Source organism: Quercus robur, chromosome 8 (assembly GCF_932294415.1).
Source record: "Quercus robur chromosome 8, dhQueRobu3.1, whole genome shotgun sequence".
NCBI lineage: Eukaryota > Viridiplantae > Streptophyta > Magnoliopsida > Fagales > Fagaceae > Quercus > Quercus robur.
The window spans coordinates 44,523,031-44,547,082 of record NC_065541.1 but is presented as its reverse complement, the minus strand read 5'-3'; the positions used below and the strand labels follow the sequence as shown (position 1 = coordinate 44,547,082).

At 33.1% G+C, this 24,052-nt stretch overlaps 2 protein-coding genes across 2 annotated transcripts; both read left to right on the top strand.

The window, feature by feature from the left end:
- Positions 1-12,399: 12,399 nt before the first annotated feature.
- LOC126695665 (protein trichome birefringence-like 39) lies at positions 12,400-17,286 on the top strand. Its single transcript, XM_050392495.1, has 5 exons — positions 12,400-12,760; positions 12,934-13,105; positions 15,959-16,134; positions 16,260-16,418; positions 16,741-17,286. The coding sequence occupies exons 1-5, from the start codon at positions 12,459-12,461 to the stop codon at positions 17,030-17,032; spliced, it is 1,101 nt and encodes a 366-aa protein (XP_050248452.1). The 5' UTR covers positions 12,400-12,458; the 3' UTR covers positions 17,033-17,286.
- Positions 17,287-18,943: 1,657 nt separating this feature from the next.
- LOC126696344 (seed biotin-containing protein SBP65-like) lies at positions 18,944-22,102 on the top strand. Its single transcript, XM_050393101.1, is given in 5 exon segments — positions 18,944-20,396; positions 20,398-20,984; positions 21,339-21,441; positions 21,534-21,692; positions 21,694-22,102. Coding segments are annotated over 5 exon segments (2,412 nt in total). The 5' UTR covers positions 18,944-18,998; the 3' UTR covers positions 21,859-22,102.
- The last annotated feature ends 1,950 nt before the right edge of the window (positions 22,103-24,052 follow it).

The following is a 24,052-nucleotide window of genomic DNA, read 5'->3' as shown; positions in this document are numbered from 1 at the left end:
CGGCTCCAATCGTTAATCGTATTATTTGATGGAATGAAACTTCATTTTCACTCAATGACCCAACAATTGGGTCATTCTTTCAGGAATACTATAATTATTGGGGCTACTCATCAATGATTGTGTTAGAGAAAGCAACTATTTTTTATTGACTAATTGGTTAACAAAAAGAGAGGTCACACTTTGCACAAGTTACCCAATTGATCAAGCCATCTTTATAATAAATATAATAAAATGAATTTAACAAGCATTTAATTTGATATATCTGATTCTAGTAAAGTACTCCCAAAAAAGTTCTGGGGTCGGTTATGAAGTTGATGTGAACAACCATTTGACTATGGGGAACAATGAGGGCAACTCTTTTGTACAATTTTGGGGTTGGAAGCCGCCTAGCAAGTGCTTATTCCTAGTCACTTTGTTTGAAGATGGGTGTAGACTGTCATTCCAATTGAACAACAAAGACAAGTCAGAAACAAAGAAAATTATGCATGATTTCTGGTATAGAGATTGATAGTTTGAGACCTTACAATTGCAGACCCTACAAACAATTGCCCCACGTAAACGGCAATTTGTACCTATCTCCTCTGACAATACATTAAATTATCGTCAAATTGCACTCGTTTTAGACGGCTATTGAAAAGGATAATTTTCCATTTTTTGTTCCTTTTTTTTAACTTGTTTGCAAACTTTCTATATTTTTAATTGACCAATCCAATAATATCATCCACCCACCGGTTCATCTTTTGTTTTTTTTTCTCTGGTATTAGTATATTACGCATTATTATATTACCAAATCATCATGAGAAATTATTTGTTCAATGCAAAGAAGAAGAATGGTTTATTCAATAAGTTCCTTAACATGATTTTGTTAGATCAGATGGGAAATAATTTGTCCTAATAATCCCTTGATTTAATGAAAAAGAAAAAGACCAAATAACCAACCCCCCCAAGTCCGAACCTCTCCTCGCTAGGAGTTCTCTCTAAACAAAACATAAAGTGCCCAGTGCCAACTGTGAAGTGGAAGTACTTGGAAATGCAAAACCTCACTCTATTTCTCAATTAGTAAAACTCTTTTTCAAAAACTACAGTAAAGTGTTAAGGGTAACTAATGGAGTTACCACTTGAGCCAAGAGGTTAACGATAAATTTGTAAACTGTATTGTTTCAACTTTTCATTGATTTTTTATAAATGTAATTGTAACATCGAGTAAGTTAGGTCTAAAAATTGAGAAAGTATATCTTGTATTAGATATACCAAGTCACTCGTATAACAACTCAATGAGTGAATATCATTATATTTAATTTTATACTCTTTTATTAGGGTTAAGTCCACCAACTTCACAATTAGTACTTTCTAAAAAAAAAAAAAAAAAACATTCACACTTAGTATTCACTAAGGAGGGTAATTTAAATTGGCCCTCGAAGTAGGTTTGGGGTGAGGCTGGGTATTGGAGATCCAGCCCCATTTATTTTTATAAATTTAAATAAATAAATAAAAAATCATTTTATAGTACTTTTTATTGGTTTTCCTATAAGGCATATATGTACTTTAGCCTTCAAAGTTAGATTTATGATGTCTTTGTTGTGTTATTGAAGTTATATTTTTATGTTTAAGATTTAAATTGTTTATTATTTTGATTGTTATATTGTTATGTTTAAATGGTTAATTTTTAATTTTTAATTTTTTTTAAAACTCGAATTGATGTCTTATACTTTTAGAAGGTTTAGTAATGTTTGAACTTGATTGTTGATGTTTAATAAATTTTAGTTTAATTTATAATATATTTTAAATCAAATTTTAATAACTTATAAAACAAAAAAATTGAGTGGGATGGGGCAAGGCAGGCACCCCCACGAGCATAAGATTATGGGAAAAAAGCCTACCCTGAATTGTGGGTGGGGAAGGGAATAAGGAACTCATCCCATACCCACCCTATTGTCATTTCTAGTATTCACTCATTAGATTGATATATATATATATATATATATATGTGTGTGTGAATGACTTAATTAATATGCTTGTTACAAGAGATACTTTCTCTTAAAAATTCCTTATAGGAAATTTTCTTTTTCTTTTTCCTCTATATTTTGCCTTATAGACTAACCATTTTTCAATTTTCAACTCATAAACTTCTTGATTTGGGTAGAAATACGATTTAATCTTAGAATTTTTATACGATTTTAACATACTACTTAAATATTCTGTTCATAAAATGGAAGTTGTAAGGTCCATTGGAATAAATTTGAACACGCCTATATATAAGAGATATGACTTATGAGTGCTAAAATATCAAAAACTGAAAAAATCATCTCCTAGAAAATCATATATTGATTATTATTATTATTTTTTTTTTAAATTATAAGGTCAGATCATAGTCGTTAGCTTAGACTCCATCACTTTCCACCAGCTAGTCACAACACCACTCAAAAAAGCACATGGATTCATGATACTAAAAAAGGCTAAAGAAGAGAGTACATAAGGTGAAGTTTGTGTCCAAATAAATAAATAAGGTGGAGCTTGGGACTTGGGAGCACATGTAGTTTAGTAACATCATCCACGTGTTGTCGGCCAACTCAAAATAATAATAATAATAATAATTATTATTATTATTATTATTATTTCTATGATTCACAATTATTTGATAAAAAAAATTTTGTATTACTTTGTAAATAAAGAAGTGTTACATCCATAGCATTTTTACAACAAATCGATAAATTGTTATTAGTTCTAATTTAAATCCATAATTTAAATTATTTTTTTATCTATTAATAACAACTTATTACTTAGAATTTATTATAAAAATATTATGAAAATATTATAGATATAACATTTCTTTTAAAAGAAATATAAGAGAAAGTGTAAAAGTGGTCCAATGAATACAAGTAGTCTATTAAAAGTTCACGTACGATCTCTACAATATATATATATATATATATATATATATCTGCATGAGTGTTACAGAAAGTAGCGTATGAATGTTTTAAAATTAGTTGTGTTGCACATAACTCATTTTACATATATTGCAGCATGGGCGCATTTACATTTTAATTAGTCAAAATAAACTATTCATGAAATTGACTTCAAGACACATACATTGAAAATCAACAGTCTAACACATTACACGTGTACGTACTGTACACGACATGTTAACTTTAAGTATCCGTTTAGAAATAATTTATTTAATTTTTGCTGAAATTTTTTGCTAAAAATATTATAGATAAAATATAAAAATTAAATAAAATAAATATATGATTCTCTTGAAACTCACAAATTATAGAAAAAATAAACAATAAGGCAGTTTACACTATTTTTATCTTTCATCTGGTTCCTGATAGGTAGCACTGTTAAGTGTTAACCCGAATCATTTTTATCTAGGTTGTAGCTGAACCGCAACCAACCTCCACCAGATTGAACTCGTACTAGTGCCGACTGCCCACTGCATATATATATATATATATATATATATATAAATCAAAGATTCAACTTTTTACATGCAATTCAAGTCTACAAAACTTTCTTATCCATGTTAGTTGTTGAAAGGAAATTATTACTTTTACAAATTGATAGACATAATCATAGCTTTTCATGTAACTCACCAAACCCATTTCAAAAGAGAGGGATGATAATATTTTTCTTTTTTCTTTTTTTTTCTCCTCTTATGTTGCAATGAACACTTGGAAGTGTTTTTCAAAGTATTTCCAAAAATGTAATCAAAGACCAAAAATTTTCAGCTGAAAACATTTTAAGTTATAAATTGTTTTACAACAAAACAATTAAATGAGCCTTCATGTCAAATTGTTTGCTTTTCGCATTTTCTTAAAGTTAGATATTATGCTTTTATATGACATCATCAATTCATATATATTTTTTCAAAGTTTTTTTTTCTTTTTTATTTTGGGTTTCAGGATCTAGATACGATATGACACCATGATTCTGTACTGAAAAAATAAAAAAACTGACTCTTTTATTTGCTTCTGAAGTTTGTACTTCAAATCTAATTAAAAAAAGGGGTCTTTTTCAATCCCAATATTCAATAAAAATTCTATCTTCACAGTCAAAAAAAAAAAAAAAATCAAACAAGTGAAGTGGGTCACCAGCAATTAACGCAGCGGTCCCTAGCTCAGACTTTTCTATTCTAGTTTTTTAACTGTATATATAAGAAGGGAAAATCTCTATAAGAAAAACTTTTCCATAAAAATTACTATTTCCACACCAAAAATTTGTTGTTTCGCACCATTTTTCACATGAACTCCTGAGTGTTTGGATAGGCTTAATTTGTTTTAACTTATTGGTTTATTTGCTATATTTTTCGACCTCGCTTGAAGCAAATAAATTTGAGAAATCAATATATATTTCTCTATATAGTTCAGATTAGGGGTGTGCAACGAACTTGTCAAAACTGACCTGACCCAACCCAACCCACCGGGTTGGATCGGTTTATAGGGGAGTTGATAGGTCGGGTTGGGTCATGATTATTTTTATTTATTATTTTTTTTTTTAACAGTGAGTCGTGTTGGGTTTGGGTCATGAGATTTACAAACCTGCCTAACCCTACCCGATGCCATCTATATTTAATATATATTTAAATTTAAAAATATATACCTACTTGACGCCATCTATATTTAAATTAAAAAATATGTTACATAATTTTTTTTTTTCTCCTCTTCCTAAATAAAACCCAAACCCTAAGTTTTTCTCATGTAGTTTGTGTTTGTTTGACGTTATGCTCATGATTATTTGGTTATAAATTTGGTCTTACTTGTGGTGGTGTTATTCTAATGCTCAATTTATTAATAATAATAACAGTAATTAAAAAAAAAAATTGTCTAACCCATGGGTCCAACCTGATTCACGTGAATTGGGTTAGGTTGGGTTGAACTCCTGTGATAGGTTGGGATTAGATTGAATTTTTTTTAACCCATCATGGTGGATTGATTGAAAAAACTTCTCAACCTGACCTATACACACCCCTAGTTCAGATGCATTATTAGTATTATGTTATAATTACAAAACATATATAAAAAAAATCATTAATTAGTAAATTTTATAAAACTTATGAAGTTGGCTCTAATAAAATCAATGAAAGAATTAGCATCTTTGTTCAATTAACAGTAAGCTTCTTCGGAACAACATTTTGAAATTCTTTAGAGATGTATATTTATTAGTTTCAGAAGATTTTATCTTTAAGAGGACTCGTAACAGATTAGTTAAAACCTCCTTTAGTTTAAAATTTAAAAAAATAAAATAAAAATTAAACTCCTTAAAAATCTCGTGCATCAACCTCAATAATTTATTCTCAAAAGTTAACAAATGAACCGTGTGCTCAATACACTTATTGAGCACTGTTGATGAGCAAACTAAATTCAACAAATTTTAAAATCCTCTCATGGCCGATCAAGCTCTTCCTTGAACAAATCTAAAACCTTTAGCCAACACCATCATTGGTACGTATTGTACTATCGCCACCTCTCCCCTCAGATCACTTAATGTTTGTGTGTTCGAGTGGCGGTTCTATTTTCATATATGGATTGGTAGTTGGATTGGTTTTGTGTTGGTCAAACCCATGATAGTGGCCGGTGGCTGCGTTTGTGTTGGTTTTTGGTTTAATCTGTGTTTATGGGTTTGGTTTGATGTGTTTTTATTTGTTTTTTGGATTTGGCGATTGTGAATGATAGTAACATCTAGAATCCTCATGAGGAATCAAGCAGTTGCGAGTGGTTGTTTCAACTTTCAAGTGTTTGTGCAAGCGGTATTGGCTTTGTTATAAAAAATGAGTAGAAAAATAGGTAATGATGGGAAAAAGAAAAAAAATATTATTTTAATAAAGTAGAGAAATAAATATTAATTCTAATAATGTAAATTTATGTTTTTTAAAATAACAAATGTGAGATTTTTATATCAAATTTAACAAAAATTACCTAATGTTAATGCGAACGCTTTAATAGTAGTGCGATACATGATACATCACGACCTAATACTATGTCAGCTGAAGCAAGAATCAAGAATTAAACAATTCAGCAAAAAAGAAGAAGAATTAAACAGCAGTAAACAGTAAAAAGTAAGGGTGTGTTTGTTTTGGGTGAAAATTACTTCCGGAAATGCTTTTCCGAAAATGAGGTTGTTTGGTTGGTCCGGAAAATTCTATTTTCCGGAAATTGAAATCCGTTGACCGAAAAAAAATGTCTTTGACCACGGAAATCATTTTCCACTTCCATTTTCACTTCAAAGCATTTTCGGAAAAAGAGAGAGAGAGAGAGAGAGAGAGAGCGCGCGCGCGAGAGGAGAAGCCGAGCTCCAGTTAGTCCAACGATCGCCGGCGAACTCCGAGCTCCAGTTCGCGCCGATCTCGCGAGCTCCACTCAGATCGCTCCATCGCGAGATCGCGATCGACAGCGCGATCTTGCGAAGCGTCGATCGCGATCTCGCCTTCGCCAGATCGCGATCGTTGATGATTTTTTTCCTGGGTTGTCTTTTCCTTCTTCTTTTCCAAACATCAGAAAATATTTTCGTGAAAATTTTTTGAAATGCAACCAAACACATGAAAACATTTTCCTTTCCGGAAAATAGTATTTCCAGAAAATGGAATGTTTTCCAGAAATACTTTTACATGAACCAAACACAGCCTAAAAGAATCATGAAATCCACGCAACACAATGAAAGCAATAATAAAACAAACAATGATGCGATCCGCACGGAAACCAAATATATATATAATCAAAGTCAAAGAAGTTGAGTGGCTTTTGAAAGAGGGTCACTTTTTGATTTAGGGTTTTTAAATTTAAGTAGGTACCTACATATCTAAATTTAAATCAATAAACCAAAATTTTTATAAAAAATTTCACAATTATCAAGTATAAGTTGTTAATAATAGATGATAAAATGATGTCAATGATAAACCTAAATGATAATCAACAAAACTTACCAATTTCATTATGGAAAATGTTTCTTTCCCGTCAAACTCTTTTATTTTTCTTGTTTGGGCGGGAATTTGAAAATTTAACAATTAGATTGTATGTTCTTATTATATCCTCCATATTTGCAAATTTTCAAAAAGATTAAAGATCAATTGTTGTATTATCAATTAAATTTTTAAATTTCAAGTTTTTATGATTTAAAATTATGCGTAAAAAATAAGTTTATTAATTATTGAATAGTAAATAACATCCAATTTGAATGAAATTTGACATGCATATTAAGAACATAAAAAACATGCAATCCAATAGTTAAATTTTCAAAATCATGCACAATAAAAAGATATATAAGAAATTTGAAAAAAAAATTTCCAAACTAATTTGAATAAAAAAAATAAAAAATAAAAACCTTGTTCTTTTAATTATTATTTTAAAAAAATTACAAATTAATGTGTCATTTAACATTTCTCAATTTAAATAAAGAAACAAAATTGTAAACTCAGCCGAGTGAGCACAAACTAGCCTGAGTTGGATGGTTTACACCAAAAGTCTCGGGCTGTATAAGGTAATTAAGACTTACCAGATTACCAACATAAGTAGTCTCATTAAAAATTGGATGGCTTAGGTGCCAATTCGTTGAACTACCAGTCCGACCGCTAGGCCAGTTAAGTCGGCATTGGTTATTTTTATTTTTATTTTTATTGAGAACCATAAAAAAGAAAACTTGCGTGTGGCAATCATTGTTCCACGTCCCACAGTACATTTGGGTAAACCCATGGATACTACTAGCTCGAACTGGAGCTCAGAGACCCCGAACTCACACACACCCCAAACTCTATTAATTTCTAAGACTTACCAAAAATTACAATTTCAGTCTCCGCAGAAACTCAAATCTAAGATGTGATGAAATCTCAACAATTATCTACTAGTTGTACCACCCCGGCAGTCAATCTTCTGATACTGAAAACATAAAAATAAAAAACACCCACACACACACTGACACACCCCTAGGCCCTAACAATACTAAAAGTTTGTCTCCATCTATATGTTGACATGTAAACTAAAAGTTAAAAGTCTACTATCTTGTTGCTAGCTACCTCCAGATTCAATGAGGGACAATAAAACAAATTAAGCAGGAATGCAAATGATGGTATGCCTACTAGTTATTAAATTAATCCCTCCATTATTGGCCACAGTTCTCCCTCAGCCAAATCTTTCATTTTCTGACTGACCGAGAGTATTATATTTCTTTTTTTATTTTATGTTTCATCCATCCAAATCCATTTGCAAATAAGGTTATTATAAATGACTATAAGTTATGGTTTAATTAAAGCTTGGGTAGTGTACTTTCTTCAACTTGTGTGAGTGATGAAGGATCCGTTTGGTATGACATTTTAAGCAACAATTTTCAGTTTTTAAATAACATTATACATATTTCCACACACTACTATTAATGAGACCCCATTAGACACTCATAGGGGCGAGATACTATAGAGAATTGGAATATATATTATTGTGTTACCATATAACTTCAATAAATGTTATTTGTTACTCTTATTTTTATTTCTAAGATTTCTAATTAGTCCAATGGATTTTTATTTGACCTCCTCAATTGTCCAAAACATTATTACGTGTCCACCCCAATTATTTCTAAGATTTATAGTTAGTTCAAAGGATAATAACTAAAAGTTGATCTTCTCAATTGTCCAACAAATTTATAATTAATCCAATGGATAATAACTCATTCTCTAGCATCAATAAGAACCCATTTCCCAACATAGTTTCAAAAAAAAAAAAAAAAAAATTCATCTTTAGATACCTACGGAGCTTTGTTGTAGCTGCTAGTGCCAGCCCATTGCCCCATTTTGTTTCTTCTCAACACAAAAACTCCTATCTTAACCAAGACTATTAATCCATTTTTTGTCCTGGTGCAATATCATCTTCTTGACTTTTTAAAGAAGTGAATATGCAAGTGCATATTCTTCTCTCTCTCTTTTATCAATCATCATTATTATTTTACCATTAGTATTATTTTTGTTTCTTTTTTCTGCCACTATGTGTGTGTGTTATCAATCATCATTATTATTTTACCATTAGTATTATTTTTGTTTCTCTTTTATGCCACTATGTGTGTGTGTGTTGATGTGCATATGGATATTTAAGATTTTGTTGTTCACTTTTTTGTATTGCTATCTTTATTCCATTAAAGATCGTCGGGCATAATTTTGATGCAAAATGTTCTTTTATTGGATTTTTTTTATTTTTTTTATAATAAACTATATAATTTTTGTATGTTCATTAATATTTAAAAATATAATAATATATCAAAGTTAATAATTTTGTATTCAATATGAACTATGGTTAATGTACGGGCACGATTCTCAAACGGCCCAACAATGACGTTGGTCTCGCACGTGAAAGATCCCTCACAATAAGATTTGTAGAGAGTGGGCTTGAAAGGCTAGCGTTTGGTCACAGGGCGTTGGTCCAAACCGGACTTTAGGGAGACTCAGATAAGAAAAGGCTTCAGCCTGGATATCCAAGCCCTACAGCTTTGTAACTTGAGGGATTGGACTCCTCGGATCATGTCCGAAGAGTACTAATGTCTTTCTCCGGTTACCCGGCGGTGGGTTTTTCGTGGTGGTGTACATATATTGTCTGGGCATTCTCATCCCTGGAGTTTTTCCCAGGAAGTGAGATGGGGATCCCTTTCTGATTAGTTTATCTTCTCTTTTATACTAGCTTACGTTCGCTGTCCCTCGTCCACGTGTAGGGTCAACTTTTTTAGGACTGCTATTTGTCCCGTCAGTCTAATCCCGGAATTGTTGGGGATGGTTTGATAAAGCCTAAGAATCTGGTTCTGTTAGGTACAGAGTCTTATCTGGGGAGGGTAATAAGGGTAACTTACCTAAGATATTTTAGATCTTCTTACCAATTTTCCTTTTCCTCTTTTTTACCCCTCTTCTTAAGGGAGCTTTGGGTCGGCCGAGGACTAAACCGTCCTCGGCTGTGTCTCTGGGCCATCTTTGGCCTTATATTTTTTAAGCTTTGGGCCATAACTTTTTTCGGCTTGGGCCTGTGGACTCTCCATGAGCAAGTGGGCCTGGCCCATAAATTATTGGGCCCCACAGTTAATATACCAATACTGCAATTTGGCCCCCACAAGTAAAATTTTCTAACTATGCCCCTGTTTAAAAATACTTCTGTGCCATGTTTGTAGGATTTAAATCTGGTTCAATTTTATTGTTTTATTTTTTAGAAAAAAAAATCTTTGATTATGATGATAATTTTTTCCTTTGGGTAGAAAAGGAAAAATATTAAAACTTAACTAGAAACTGAAACTAGAAGTGAAAAGCACATGTATTTTCTAAGCGTGTGTGTGTATATATATACATATCAAGTTACACCTAGTGTAAATGTTATACCACCCAATAACTTACTATTGAATTAATATTTTGAAAATCCAACTGTTGAATTACATGTTCTACATATTTTTAACATGCATGCCACTTTTCATATCAATCGGATGTTACTTACCATTTGATCCACAAGTTCATCTTTTATGTATTATTTTAAACTACAAAAACTTGAATTTTAACAATTAATTGATGATATGGTTATTAATCTTTGATCACCTTGAAATTTTGTAAGCATGGAAAATATACGAAAATAATGTAATCTAACGGTGAATTTATTAATATTTACATCCAATTAAAAAATATTTATTAGTGTAATATTACTTAGAGTTATACCAGGTGTAACTCTAAATAATGTTACACCACCCAATAACTTGTCATAGAATTCATATTTTGAAAATCCTATTGTTGAATTACATGTTCTATATGTTCTTAACATTCGTGTCAATTTTTATATTAATTGAATGCTATTTACCATTCGATTCTTAAATTCATCTTTACGCATTATTTTAAACTATAAAAACTTGAATTTAAACAATTGATTGATGACATGGCTATTAATCTTTGATCACCTCGAAATTTCGCAAGCATGGAGAATTTACAAGAATAATATAATCTAAGAGTGGATTTGTCAAAATTCGAATCCAATTAAAAAATATTGAAAAGTGTAGCATTGTTTAGAATTCATATTTTGAAAATCCTACTGTTGAATTACATGTTCTATATGTTCTTAACATTCATGTCAATTTTCATATTAATTGGATGTTATTTACCATTCGATTTATAAATTCATCTTTATGCATTATTTTAAACTATAAAAACTTGAATTTAAACAATTGATTGATGACATGGCTATTAATCTTTGATCATCTCGAAATTTCGCAAGCATGGAGAATATACAAGAATAATATAATCTAATAATGGATTTGTCAAAATTTGAATCCAATTAAAAAATATTGAAAAATGTACCATTGTTTAGAGTTATACCAGGTGTAATTTGAACCTAACCTTTTATATATATATCAAAGAAAATAACCTACTAATTAATATCGTGAGGAATCAATTACAACATCAAAGATAAATGTTGAGAGCAACTGCACGCATGCTTTTAGTCAGTGCATATTTATCCCCAAAAAAAAAAAATAGCCAGTGCATTAGGCACACTTGTTGAGTTTTCTACAGGGAGTGAGTGGCGTACGATTCAAAGTGTCTCAAATTCTCAATGCAAACCAATTCCAACCCCTTACGTCGCTTAGAAGTCACATACACTTCTTAATAAGGGGATGTGACTTGTAAGTTCGGAACTTCATGACATCGACAAAGATATAATAAATACATTCTAGGCTTTTAGGATTTCATATATATAGTTTGCCAAAAAAAAAAAAAGATATAATAAATACATTAATTATGCTCCCCTGCCTCTTGTTTTTCAATAAAATTAATCCTTATTTATCCAAAAAAAATTATTGTTTACAATTAAATATAATAATAAAAAAAGAGATATTATGGGGTTGGTATTTTGATTTGTGGGATCATCAATGGTGTCTTAATGGGAACAGTACTGCGACAGATCAGATATTATACTCCCAAACCTAAAATTTCAAAGGACATAATATGCATGAAACATATATAACTGCAGGGCAAATATGATAATTTGCCTTAGACTTTATAACTTTATATTATTTTTTCGTTTGAAAACGGTTCTTTTGAATCTTGAATAATCGCTTACCCAAAAAAAAGAGGGTTGTTTGTATTATTGGCTACAAGAAAATGAGCAATAAAGGAATTTTTTTTTTTTAATCATACATAATAAGTAATTAACTTTAAAAAGCAATGTCCTCTGTATCTTTTTTGGTGGGAAAATGTTTCGCATGATTTTAGAATCAAATTCATCATGATTCCAAATTTTCAAAGCATGGATTGGACCCAACCCCACATGTCAGAGTTTCAACAATCCATCCAATTTTGATTTCACAATTTCAGTCAAAAAATTAAAAAAAAAAAAAAAAAGGTGTAAAAGGAAAAGTTTTTCTCTGACTCTCTGTCCAGTCTGCTTATAAAAGCAGTCGCTGCAGACAACTTTTCATTACTCCTCGTCCTTTTATTTATTAATTCTGAATCGAAACCCAAGGAAATGGGTTTCCTCCTATTCTTCCAAGCACTGTTTCTCTTTGTATTGCAGATTTTGTTTTCCCACCAAGCAAGAGCTGAAGATTTCATTTCCCTCAGTAATGCTACAAAAAATTTCAGTGCCAGAAAACTTGCTGGTAAATGCAATTTGTCTCGTGGAAAATGGGTCTACGATGCTTCCTACCCTCTCTACTCTTCCTCTAGCTGCCCCTTCATAGATGCACAATTCAACTGCCAAAAGTATGGCCGCCCTGATAACTCGTACCTCAAATACAGATGGCAACCTTTCTCTTGTGCCATACCCAGGTACCCTTTTTAGCCATTTTCACATTTCACACTTCAAAAACACATTGTTATATATAGTATGCATATCTATGACTATAAGTTGGGCTTAAGGTTTTGTTGCATATGGTATAAATAAGTAGCACATACATATGAGTTTATATATTGGGTAATTGAGTGTTAAATTGGCACAACAGGTTTAATGGGTTAAATTTCTTGGAGAAGTGGAGAGGCAAGAAGATTATGTTTGTGGGAGACTCACTGAGTTTGAATCAGTTTCAATCTTTAACGTGCATGATTCACGCATCGGTGCCAAAGTCAAAGACCACATTCATAAGGAAAGATGGGCTGTCTTCAGTGACATTTGATGTAAGTTTTCTGGTTTTTTGCTTATGCGCGCATTTTCTTTTTTCTTTTTTCTTTTTTTTGAATTAGCACAGCAATCATAGTTGTGACAGTGCATGCATTTCCTTTCCCTTTTCTCTCAACCTTTTGTCAAAGGTAAAGTTGTTCTTTTGGCGCTAATTAAAATTTTCTTTTCCCAGTCCAATTTTGCCACTAAAAAGAAAATTTGAATTAAAAAAGTTCTGATTTATGCCAATATATATGAGTGGTTGTACACAGTTCAGTTCATTCAGTATTGCTTTAAATTGAAGTGTGCGTTTGCCGTTTGGAGAAATTATTCATTCATACACAGCTACACTCACACTCACTCATCACATGTAGCATGGGTCAAAATTTATTATTATTATTTTGACTATATATATAGAGGAACATCTGGCAGGCCAAGATTTTCAAATTGTTTATTTGACAATTAAGGTCCTCTTTTTCACTGTACTAGGAATATATAACAGTATTGTGGGGGGTGGAGAGTAAAAACCCATTAAATAAAATCTTACATGTTTGTCTGTGACTGTGTGTGTCTGTGAGCGAGTGTTGGAGTTTAAGCATTAAAAGAGGCAGCGTGATTGGTGGTACCCCGTTTAACTTTTGCCGGAGACATGTCAGGTCATTATGTGCATTTCGTAATAAATGATTGAACGTTAAACCAGACAAAGTTTACTTTCACCGCTTCTACTTTAATATATATATATATATATATATTTTTAAATAAAAGGCGGCAAAATACCGTTAATTATAACTGCCAGGGCAAGTTAAAAAAAAAATGTGTGAACAAATTAAATGGTATTTAGATCTCAAACTATGCACATGAAATTTTTCATTAATTTTAAGATTAATGTTAAAGATACAAATTTTTTTACAAAAAAATTTACAATTGATGTATGATGAGTAGTTATTGATAAATTAATAGTATGATTAAATGAAAACCAATAAAAAGTTAATCATATTAACAATTTGTAAAATAATTTGTGACTGTAACATTACTCTAATTTTAGTACGACTTCTCATTGCCCAAGTAGTTTTGGCTTAGTTTATGTTTGTACTAGTTTTTCTCAAATTGTCTTGTTAAGAGTAATTATTGAGTAAAACTATCTATTTCTTTAAACGAAAAATTATTAATATGAGTTTTGTAATTTAACTGGTTAGTAATTTTGATACTCTTAAAATTTAAATTTATGATTTTCATTATAACTATTGAAATTTTAAATTATATTATTATTATTATGAAATTTCGAAATAAGCATGCCTCTATCAACATTATCATCATTTTTTTGCTGAATAACATTATGATATTTATGTCACAATTATTGATCATCTTTGGTGCTCTAGTACTTAGCCATCCAGCTATACATGTAAAGTATCAAGTATCTATCATAGGCGGGTCAAATGGTGGCTAAATTAAGACACTGGTCTAGTCTAGACTTCTATATATATTAGTATCATTATTAGAGAGAGACCAAAGTCTATGTCATCAACTCGTCATTGACAGCTGTTATATTGCTTTTAGCATTATAAATCTATTCGTAAATTAACAACTAAAGGAACAAAGGAGAGAAGAGAAGACAGCTTTAACGACCCTACATAAACAAGCTATTATTAATTTCCCTATTATAATTGAGTAATGTTAACTTGTACTCTTATAGCAATTATTAATAAATTATATTAGAAAAATTTTGATATTATTTTTATAAGAAATATAAAAAAGGTCTTAAAAATTAATTATTTTTTTTATTTTTTTATAAAATATTGTTAAAAATAGTTTATAAATTGATGCTCTGTTAACATTTTCCTAGGTAATTTTATTGGTTTTTTTTTTCTCTGTGGGCTTTGGGGGCTGAGGAAGTGTTTGTTGGTTTGGGAATATAATATTGTTCAAACTTTTTTCACCCCCAAGAAACCTTATCCAAATCAACAATAAAGCATTTCAACAAAACTCAACCAAATGCAAACCTTAATCGTGGTTGGTGGCTTTTTTCACAACGCACTTGTTTGTACATTCGTGACTTAATTTTGAAGGGAAAAAAAGTAGCCTCATAAAAGGACCACATCGTGGTAAGGACCACTTGTGGGCTGTGGCACTAAATTGAGTTCTCTGCTTATACGGCTTTTCTTCCAGCTGAATCTTCAACGTAGCTAATTTGGCAACTTTTCTGATAAGATCAGTTGAACTATCTAAACCTGGAACTAACTAAAGCACATGTTAAGACTTTATGGAGCTGAGAAAGTCACTCTCAGTCACAAGTAGAAAATAACTCTTCTTCGTATTGTCCCAATTTTTTCGAGTATCAATCAGAATTTTAAAAGTCTTATTTCTATTTCCTTTAGAACAAACTTTTAACATTAGAAAATTGTGATTGCCTCTTTTTCACATTACATATTTCTTTTTTTTCTTTTCTTTTTTATGTTCCATTTTTTTTTTTCTTAGATTGGAAAATAAGATTATGGAGTTTTTTTGCTTTGTAAAAAACGTTATTCAGTTTTAATACTTTTATGTTTTGAAATAAAAATATATTGAAATTTACCAATTTATATTAATAATTTTTTTTTTTAAATGTGTAGAGAAATCACATGACGTTATTAAACGCTTAATGAGGTCCTATGCTTTAATATGCAAAAGTTGACATGTGATTATGTGAACTATTGAGCTTGAAATTGTTGAGCTTTACAATTTCGTAGATTTTTTTTTTTTTTTTTTTTTTTTTTTTGTGGGTTCATAGATTGTTGAACAACGCATTAGAAATTTCATTATTTTCTCAAGAGAGATTATGCAAATTTTTTGAGTTGATGAAATAATGGAATATTTACATTTTCTGAGTGCAGGATTATGGAGTGAAAATATTGCTATTTCGCACACCATACCTTGTAGATCTTGATAATGAGAAGGCGGGACGAGTTTTGAAGCTTGATTCAATCAAGAATGGCAATGCATGGAAAGGCATGAACATGTTAATCTTTAACACATGGCATTGGTGGACCCACACAGGGAAAACCCAACCGTAAGATTAACCTCATCAATTTCTCATCAAAATTAATTTTTGTCATATAAATGGATATATATGGTTTGGAATTTTAGCTTAGAGGTTCGATGATCATTGCTAATATATGTAACTTATTATTGCAGCTGGGATTATATGCAAGAGGGAAACAAATGGTACAAAGATATGAACCGTCTGATTGCGTTTTATAAAGGGCTAACCACTTGGTCTAGATGGGTCAACCTAAATGTTGATGCTTCCAAAACCAAAGTCTTCTTCCTAGGGATTTCTCCCACCCATTACGAGTATGCAAAGCCTTCCTCAAGTTCACACTTTAATTGGTTTTAGTTTAATTTGTGTTACATTCTCTAACATTATAATTATCTCATGGGTTCTAGTTAGTTCAAATAATAAAATAAATGGGTTTCAAATTTTACTTACACCAAAAATCAACTCGTATCTTAACTTGATGATAAGAACATTATAATTACCTTTAGTGATGTCTATTATTTCATCACACTAATTGCGACTCTTTATCATTCATTTCAGCATTGTGTAAGGCAAACTAACATCATAATGTATTAGTGCAATTAAATTTACTTGATTGATTGTTGTTGACATAATTAGGGGCAGGGATTGGAATCAACCATCAAAAACATGCTCAGGTGAGAAGCAACCATTCTTTGGTCTAAAGTACCCTGCAGGCACACCTTTAGCTTGGACAGTTGTGAACAAAGTATTAAGCAGAACTAAGAAGCCAGTCACTTTCCTAGATGTTACAAAACTCTCACAATATCGGAAAGATGCACACCCATCTGCCTATAGTGGTGAACATAGTGGCAATGACTGTAGCCATTGGTGTCTTCCGGGGCTGCCCGATACTTGGAATGAGGTCCTATATGCAGAGCTCTTTAGTTGAAGACAAAGTGGGCAATGGACGTTTGAAATATAGAAAGAAAACCATTATTTCAATTCTAGGAGTTCAATTTCCATTTTTATTGTTTAAGTGGGCAATAAGAGGGTTGATGTTTCAATTAAATGTAAATGTGCAGATTTTTTGGGCACAAAGTTGCCTTGAATTGTGAGCAATATATATATGCCCTTACAAATTAAAAAAGCTCATAGTTATCATTCACATACCACATGCTACTACTAATTAGCAATTAGTAATTACCATGCACTGTTATAAATTGCCCACGAACTTATTACTTTCAAATCTTTCACTTAAGGGCTAAGCCAAGATCATGATCCCTTCATTAATTGTTTTTTTCCTTTTTCTTTGAGAGAAGTGACATAGAGACTCACATTGCAAACTTGAGCAACACAAGGCTTGACAGAATACCTTTGGTATAATGAAGCTGAATCATCTTTAATGATTGTTTGTTGGATCCATGGGTGTTTTCCGAATTGAACAGGGAAACTTGTAGGTTTTAAGTGATTACTCCAACCAAAAGTAGTTACTCAATAAAAAGCCTTGGAAAGGCTGTCATAATCATTTAAACCAGTTGGTTCAACCGAAAAAATCACCCTGCAAGGAGGCCCTTTATGTCGATACATCATCGCGGACTGGCCTGCACTATTTTGGGCTGCCTAAGATGTCCAAAGAGGGCATCTTAGCTCGATGAGGGAAGTGCTATACAATTTTGACCCAATAAATTCAATACAGCCCTACTTTTCTTCTGGCCCAAAGAGGGGGGGGGTAAGGGAACCCTCAATAAAACATTAAATCCTCCTTTCCAAAGAAAGCATCACGACTTATCCTATAAAGTTCAAATCAAATATATTTTTAAGGATAACTTGCTCTTGTAGTCTTGGGTAAGATTTTGGCATTGCTTGCTAACGTTGATTTGAATAGTGTCGAGGGGAAGTTTAAGATGAATGACGTACAAAAAGTTGAGCACTCATGTGTCCAACCAAATGGAATGACAATTTTTTTTTTTTTTTTTTTTTTTTTGGGGTCAGGAAATTAATGCAAATGAGCATTTGCACATCAGTTAAAAAAAAAAAAAAAAAAAAAAAAAAAAAAACTGTTTCATACACACTATTATGTACATAATACATATACTAACCAAAAAAAAAAAAATTGCAAGAGAAAATATGGTTTGAAGTCACTTATTTGAAGTTGAAAATTGTGACTTCAAACCGTATTTTCTCTTGTTTTGTGTGAATGTGTACTATGTGTGTAATAAAATGTATGAAATAAATAGTGTTAAAACAAATGTTTGATGAGGCCACTCCTTTTGTTGCCTATATTTTTTTTTTCTTTAATAAATCATCTTAAATACTATTTTCCTTCGGCTATTTTTGTTTGATTATGTCTCCGAATTATTAAAATTCAAAGAAAACAAAAACAAAACGGAAGAAAGTCCCATAACTTTCAATGGCCATTGATTATCTATGGCCCAATTAAAAAGGCTCATGCACTATGCAATCCGACAATCCTTGCACTATCACTATGCAATCCGACAATCCTCAAACAAAGATTGGATCTATGGATTGGTTGTCTTTGTCTCCTAGCCAAGGCTTGTCATGAGTGGACCAGTTGACCCCAGCCCAATGAACTACATGTGGCACCTCTTATGATCTCCACGTGGCATACATCTAGATAAGTCCTTCTCCTCCAATCCTAACCTGAACTCTCTACCAAGCTACACGTGTGTACTTGCCTCAATGCACACCTGCTGACTCAATTCCTCAGACTCAAACACGTTGCACCAGCCCACACACCACATGTCCACTCCATGCAAACACGTCCATGCCCACCTCTTCAAAAACCGCCATAGCCTCTTTTTAAAAAATATTCTCTACCTCCTTCATTTCCAAACTCAAATCTACAATCAACGTAAACATCGAAATATTACCTGAGAAAAAAAAATTAGAATACAATGGCTTCTGAGCAAACTCGCAGAGACAACACCAGCGAGGAGATAGAAATTCACATAAAGAAAGATACGGTGCCAAAGATTACGAGCCACTTTGAGTCTTTGGCGGAGCAAGCAAAAGAATCAGACAACATAGAAACTCATGTGGAGGGTGCTAAAGATGAGAGGGTTAGTGCTGCAAAAGCTATAGGAGATGTAGGTGGAGCTACCCATGAACTGGCTTGCCAGTTTGAATCTCTTGCGGATAAAGTGAAGCATGAGAAAGAAAGTTACCAGGAGAATGAGAAAGAGAAGAATGCTGATGAAGCAAGGGGTAGGAATATGGTTGAAGTCAAAGAAGTTGAAGCTAGGGAAGGTCAAGGAGGAGGGCAAAGAGGGCTTTATACTGTGGGAAAGTTTGAAGTAATTGTCAAGGACGAGAAGGGTGCAGAGGAAGCTAAAGGCAGAGAAGGTGAAGCTGAAAAAAAAGATCGAAGCAAGGAAAAGTCTGAAGAGAAGAGAGGAGTCACAGAAACGAGAAGCAAAGAAGAGTGTCATGAAGAGAGAAGAGGAGGCGCAGAGATGAGAAGCAGAGAAGAGGGATATGAGCTAGGAGGTGACACAAAGATGAGAACCAAACAAGAATGCCGTGTGAATAGAGGAGACATAGAAGAGGGTCAAGAGCAAAAGGAACAACCTTCTCTAGAAGAGATTGCCAGGTTCAGAGCAACGGCGCAGCAAAATTCTATGGAGACGTTAAGGGCCGCGGAGGAGAGGTATGAGATGGCAAAAGAATCTTTAAGCCAGGGAGTGAGTGCTACACCTGAGTATGCAAAAGAGAAGGCTGCACAAGCAAAGGACACAGTCGTCAATACAGGTCTCAATGCAACTGAGTTAGCGGCAGAGAAGGCTGCACAAGAAAAGGACAAAGTCGTCAATACAGGACGCACTGCAACTGAGTTAGCGGCAAAGAAGGCTGCACAATCAAAGGACACTATTAAAGAGAAAGGTGCACAAACAAAGGACACCATCGTAGAGAAGGGAGCACAAGCGAAGGACACCATCCAAAATACAGCTAGAGCTGCAACCGAGTATGCCACACAGAAAGAAGCACAAGCAAAGGACAACGTGCTAAATACAAGTGTGGCTGTGAAAGACACTGCAGCAGAAAAGGGTGCACAAGCGAAGGACACCATTGCAGAGAAAGGTGCACAAGCAAAGGACACCGTCCTAAATACAGCTCGGGCTGCAACCGAGTATGCCACAGAGAAGGGAGCGCAAGCAAAGGACACCGTGCTAAATACAAGTTTGGCTGTGAAAGACACTGCAGCAGAGAAGGGTGCACAAGCTGAGGATATCGTAGAAAAAACTAGTGTTATGAAAGACACTGCAATAGAAAAGGGAGCACAAGCTAAAGGATATAATCTTAGAGAAAAGTGAGGTTGTGAAAGACACTGCAGTTGAGAAAGGTGCACAAGAAAAGGACACAATTGTAATCACTGCGAAGACAGCTGCGGATTATACAGCATTGACCACAGAGAAAGCAAAGGACTATGCGTTACATAAGGCAGCAGAAGCGAAAGACACGGTTGTGCATGCAGGGGAGACCACTGCCCATTATGTTGAAGAGAAAGCTGTTGCTGCAAAAGATGTCACTTCGGAAACTGGCAAGGTTGCAATTGATTATGCTGGGAAAACAGCTGTGGAAGCAAAGGATAGAGCAGCTGTGGCAGGGTGGACGGCCGCGCATTACTCGTGTGAGAAAGCTGTGGAGGGAACCAAAATGGCAGCCAGAGCTGTTAAAGGAGCGGCAGAGTATACAGGTCATGTAGCTAACGAGCTTGCAGTCAAGCCATTGTCTGCTGCAAAGGATGTTGTTATATCAACAGGAGAGAGTGCAAAAGATTATACAGCTCGGAAGAAAGAAGAAGCTCAGAGAGAATTGGAGGCTATAAGATCAGCCGAAAGAGAGGTTTGTCTGTACCAATATTATATCTTTACTGTTGCATAGCCCTTCAATTATGTGATTTTTTGAACATCAAATTCTACATGTTTACCTTCACAGCTTCACAACACTAAATTGATGCTATGTGCAAAACTAGATCACTAATTTAGTGTTGCTACAAGTGGGTATATATTTATTTAGAACTGCCAAAGATTTTAGTATTAATTGTATAAATGCATAAATGGATTATGAAAACATGTAGCAGGGTAAGAGGAGTCTGGGCAATAATTTAGATCGAATTTAAGAGCAGAAGACAACATTTGGCTACTGAGGAAGATTTTTGTGAATAATTACTGAAGCATTGGTTGGTTTGTTGTAGTTCACCTCTCAATAGTGTAAAAATAAACATTATTTTCTAGTTTTTGTGGTCCTTTCATATTTAATCAAAGACTCAGCAGTCCGCACCCAGAAGTAGATTCAGAAAATGCATATTCAAGGAGGAAAAAGAAATTACATTTCAGAGTAAATGGAAGTTTGTTTAAATTTTCATCATGTTGTCCTTCTAAGTGCCTTTGTGGTGATCTAAAAAATTCATTCAACCAATTATTTATTAGCCACCTATGGTTGATACTAACGTTGAGTTCGTTGCTTACCAGCGAGAAGATTACAAATGGGATTCGCAAATTCAAGAAACAAAAATAGAAGAGAAGGTGGAAAAAGAGGCCAAACCGTCCGAGAAGGTCAACCAGGGAACCTTTCAGGGAACCCAAGAGGCAAGAACATGGATAAGGAGGAGAGGAGGATGGGGTTATTGGGGAAACAATAGTTGAGATTGCTCAGCAAACAAAACAGCTTGTTATTGGGCAAGACCATGCTGGAACAGAGGATAGGGGTGCCTACAAGTCTGGCTCAACTACCTATGGCAAGAAAGAACAATAAGCATGAAGAGGGGGATGAAAGTCAAAATAAATAAATTCATGTTTTGATGTTTGAATGTTGATGTATAGAGATGGGAGGAGTAATTGCTTATATATTGTATTGTAGGTGTTTTGTGTATTTTTGTGTGAGAATAAATTTGAATGTTGATGTATAGAGATGGGAGTATGTTTATGTCATTGTTATGACACTATTTACTCCCATTTTGCCCAGGTTGCCTATTTTTGTTCCAGCTTATGAAAAAATATATCAGAATTGAGGCTTTTTCGTGCCCGACCTCAAAGTCCTCTGAATAGAAAGAAGACGATCATCATTACTTATACTCTATTCTAAACCTCATGTAAATCTTTTTCTACGTACATCAATTTTTGATTATACATTTATTTAAAAAGTATGTACACTCTCGAAGTAGAGATGACAAATTTTAACCACCCCACCTGAATTCGCTTTGCTTCACATGAGTTTTCCTTTTCCCCAATTTGCAAAGATGGTGGGTAGGAATGGGTCAAGATTTTTTTCCCGCACCTCAGAGGGGGCAAGGATGAGTTTAGGCTTTCTTAACCCTGCTCTAGTATGCTCTATTAGTATTAAAGATTTAGCTTGTATTAATAAGTATTTAAATGCATTAATATTAAGACTTTTTGTTTTATTGTGTTTTGTCTTATTAAACACTTTAGATAATAATATTCAGTCCTTACTAAATATTAGTTTAATATGATATAATAAATTTAATTTTAATTTCAAATATATTTAAATTAATGAAACAGACTTTAGAAAAAAAAAATTGTAATAAGTTTGGGACGGGGTGTGAGAGATTAACAAGAAGTAAAGTTTTGCAAAGCGAACGGACCCCTTTGAAGCCCCAAGGGGTGGGGATGAGGCAAAGCAATTTGCCCAGCCATGCAGGGTGATGCAGGGACAAGGTAAAACAAAGAGATGAAAATCCAATCCTTTAGTCTCACCTAGCCTCAATGCCATGCCATCCCTACCTTGATGGAATTGCTACAAAAAACAGGCTTTTACTACGGTTGATCGAGATTGCTTTCTACTTTTCTCTAGTCTACTATCTAGATTTTTTTTTTTTTTTGGATAACACTACTGTCTAGATGCATAGTCTATGTTAAATCGGCCTTTAAATAAAGTAAGATAAAATACAATCAGAAAAATCAATTGTGCTCGGGTGCAAAATAAGCAAACGTAGCAATTCAAAAGGAAAAGTCACTAAAGATTCCCTTAAACAATGATCGAACGAGCACTTAAAGTTATCGTAAACCCAGACCATCATACCAATATTGGAAAGATAATTAGGCCATCACACAAGTATTGAAAAGATAATTCACCAAAAAAAAAAAAAAAAGTATTGAAAAGATAGGAGAGAAAGACAATAAAGTGTGAATTACCAATTACGGATAAGTCAACAGTCTTTAGACCCCTACCAATCACACAACCTCACCATGTGTGTCACGTAGTAGTGGACCCACGATTTAATAAATAAAATGAAGATTTAGAGATGCACAAATGGATGTTGCCTTTGCCTTAACCTTTCTAGTTTCTAGTGGACAGAAAGGTCCAAAGGACTTCTTCTATCCTTGGCCGAGGGCCCTAAAAGCTAAAAAGGCTGTTTATTGCAGTGTGTGTGCAAATACATACTGCAAAAATACACAGAAAACGTGACCTTAAATTACTTTCAAAACACGAATTAAAAACCATGTTTACAGAGTATTTTTGCGCAAAAATACACTGAAAACTGAAAACGTAACTTTTACTTTGAAAACATGACTTAAAAACCATGTTTCCAATGTATGATTGTGTGTCCTAAAACACAGCCCTTTTTATTCAAGGACCCAAGACTTCAGAAGCCCATCTTGTAACAGAGTCTATTTCTAACCTCATACAGTTACAGTAGATCTTTGGTAAACCAGAGCATTCATTCTTTGACTCATTCAATTCACTATTCATTTTTAAAAGGATTGAAAAGCTAATTGGACTAATAAAACAATTATAAATAAATTTGTACTAAACTCTACAATAATTCATCCATTTGCATTTAAAATATATCAATCACTTTCAAGATTTTTCCCTGAGAAGCCCTTCTTTCATTACTGAAAGGAATCAGTTACAAAAATTCAGATGAGTCATGAACATGTTAAGATTTCAAATAAAACCAGAAATCAATCAGAAGAGGATAGAGATAATC

Bases quoted from the DNA above. Each gene is read 5' to 3' on its own strand.
- LOC126695665 (XM_050392495.1), top strand. From the start codon at position 12,459: ATGGGTTTCCTCCTATTCTTCCAAGCACTGTTTCTCTTTGTATTGCAG. The intron at 13,106-15,958 runs GTAAGTTTTCTG...TTCTGAGTGCAG, and splicing joins TGTCTTCAGTGACATTTGAT to GATTATGGAGTGAAAATATT. The intron at 16,419-16,740 runs GTATGCAAAGCC...TGACATAATTAG, and splicing joins ATTTCTCCCACCCATTACGA to GGGCAGGGATTGGAATCAAC.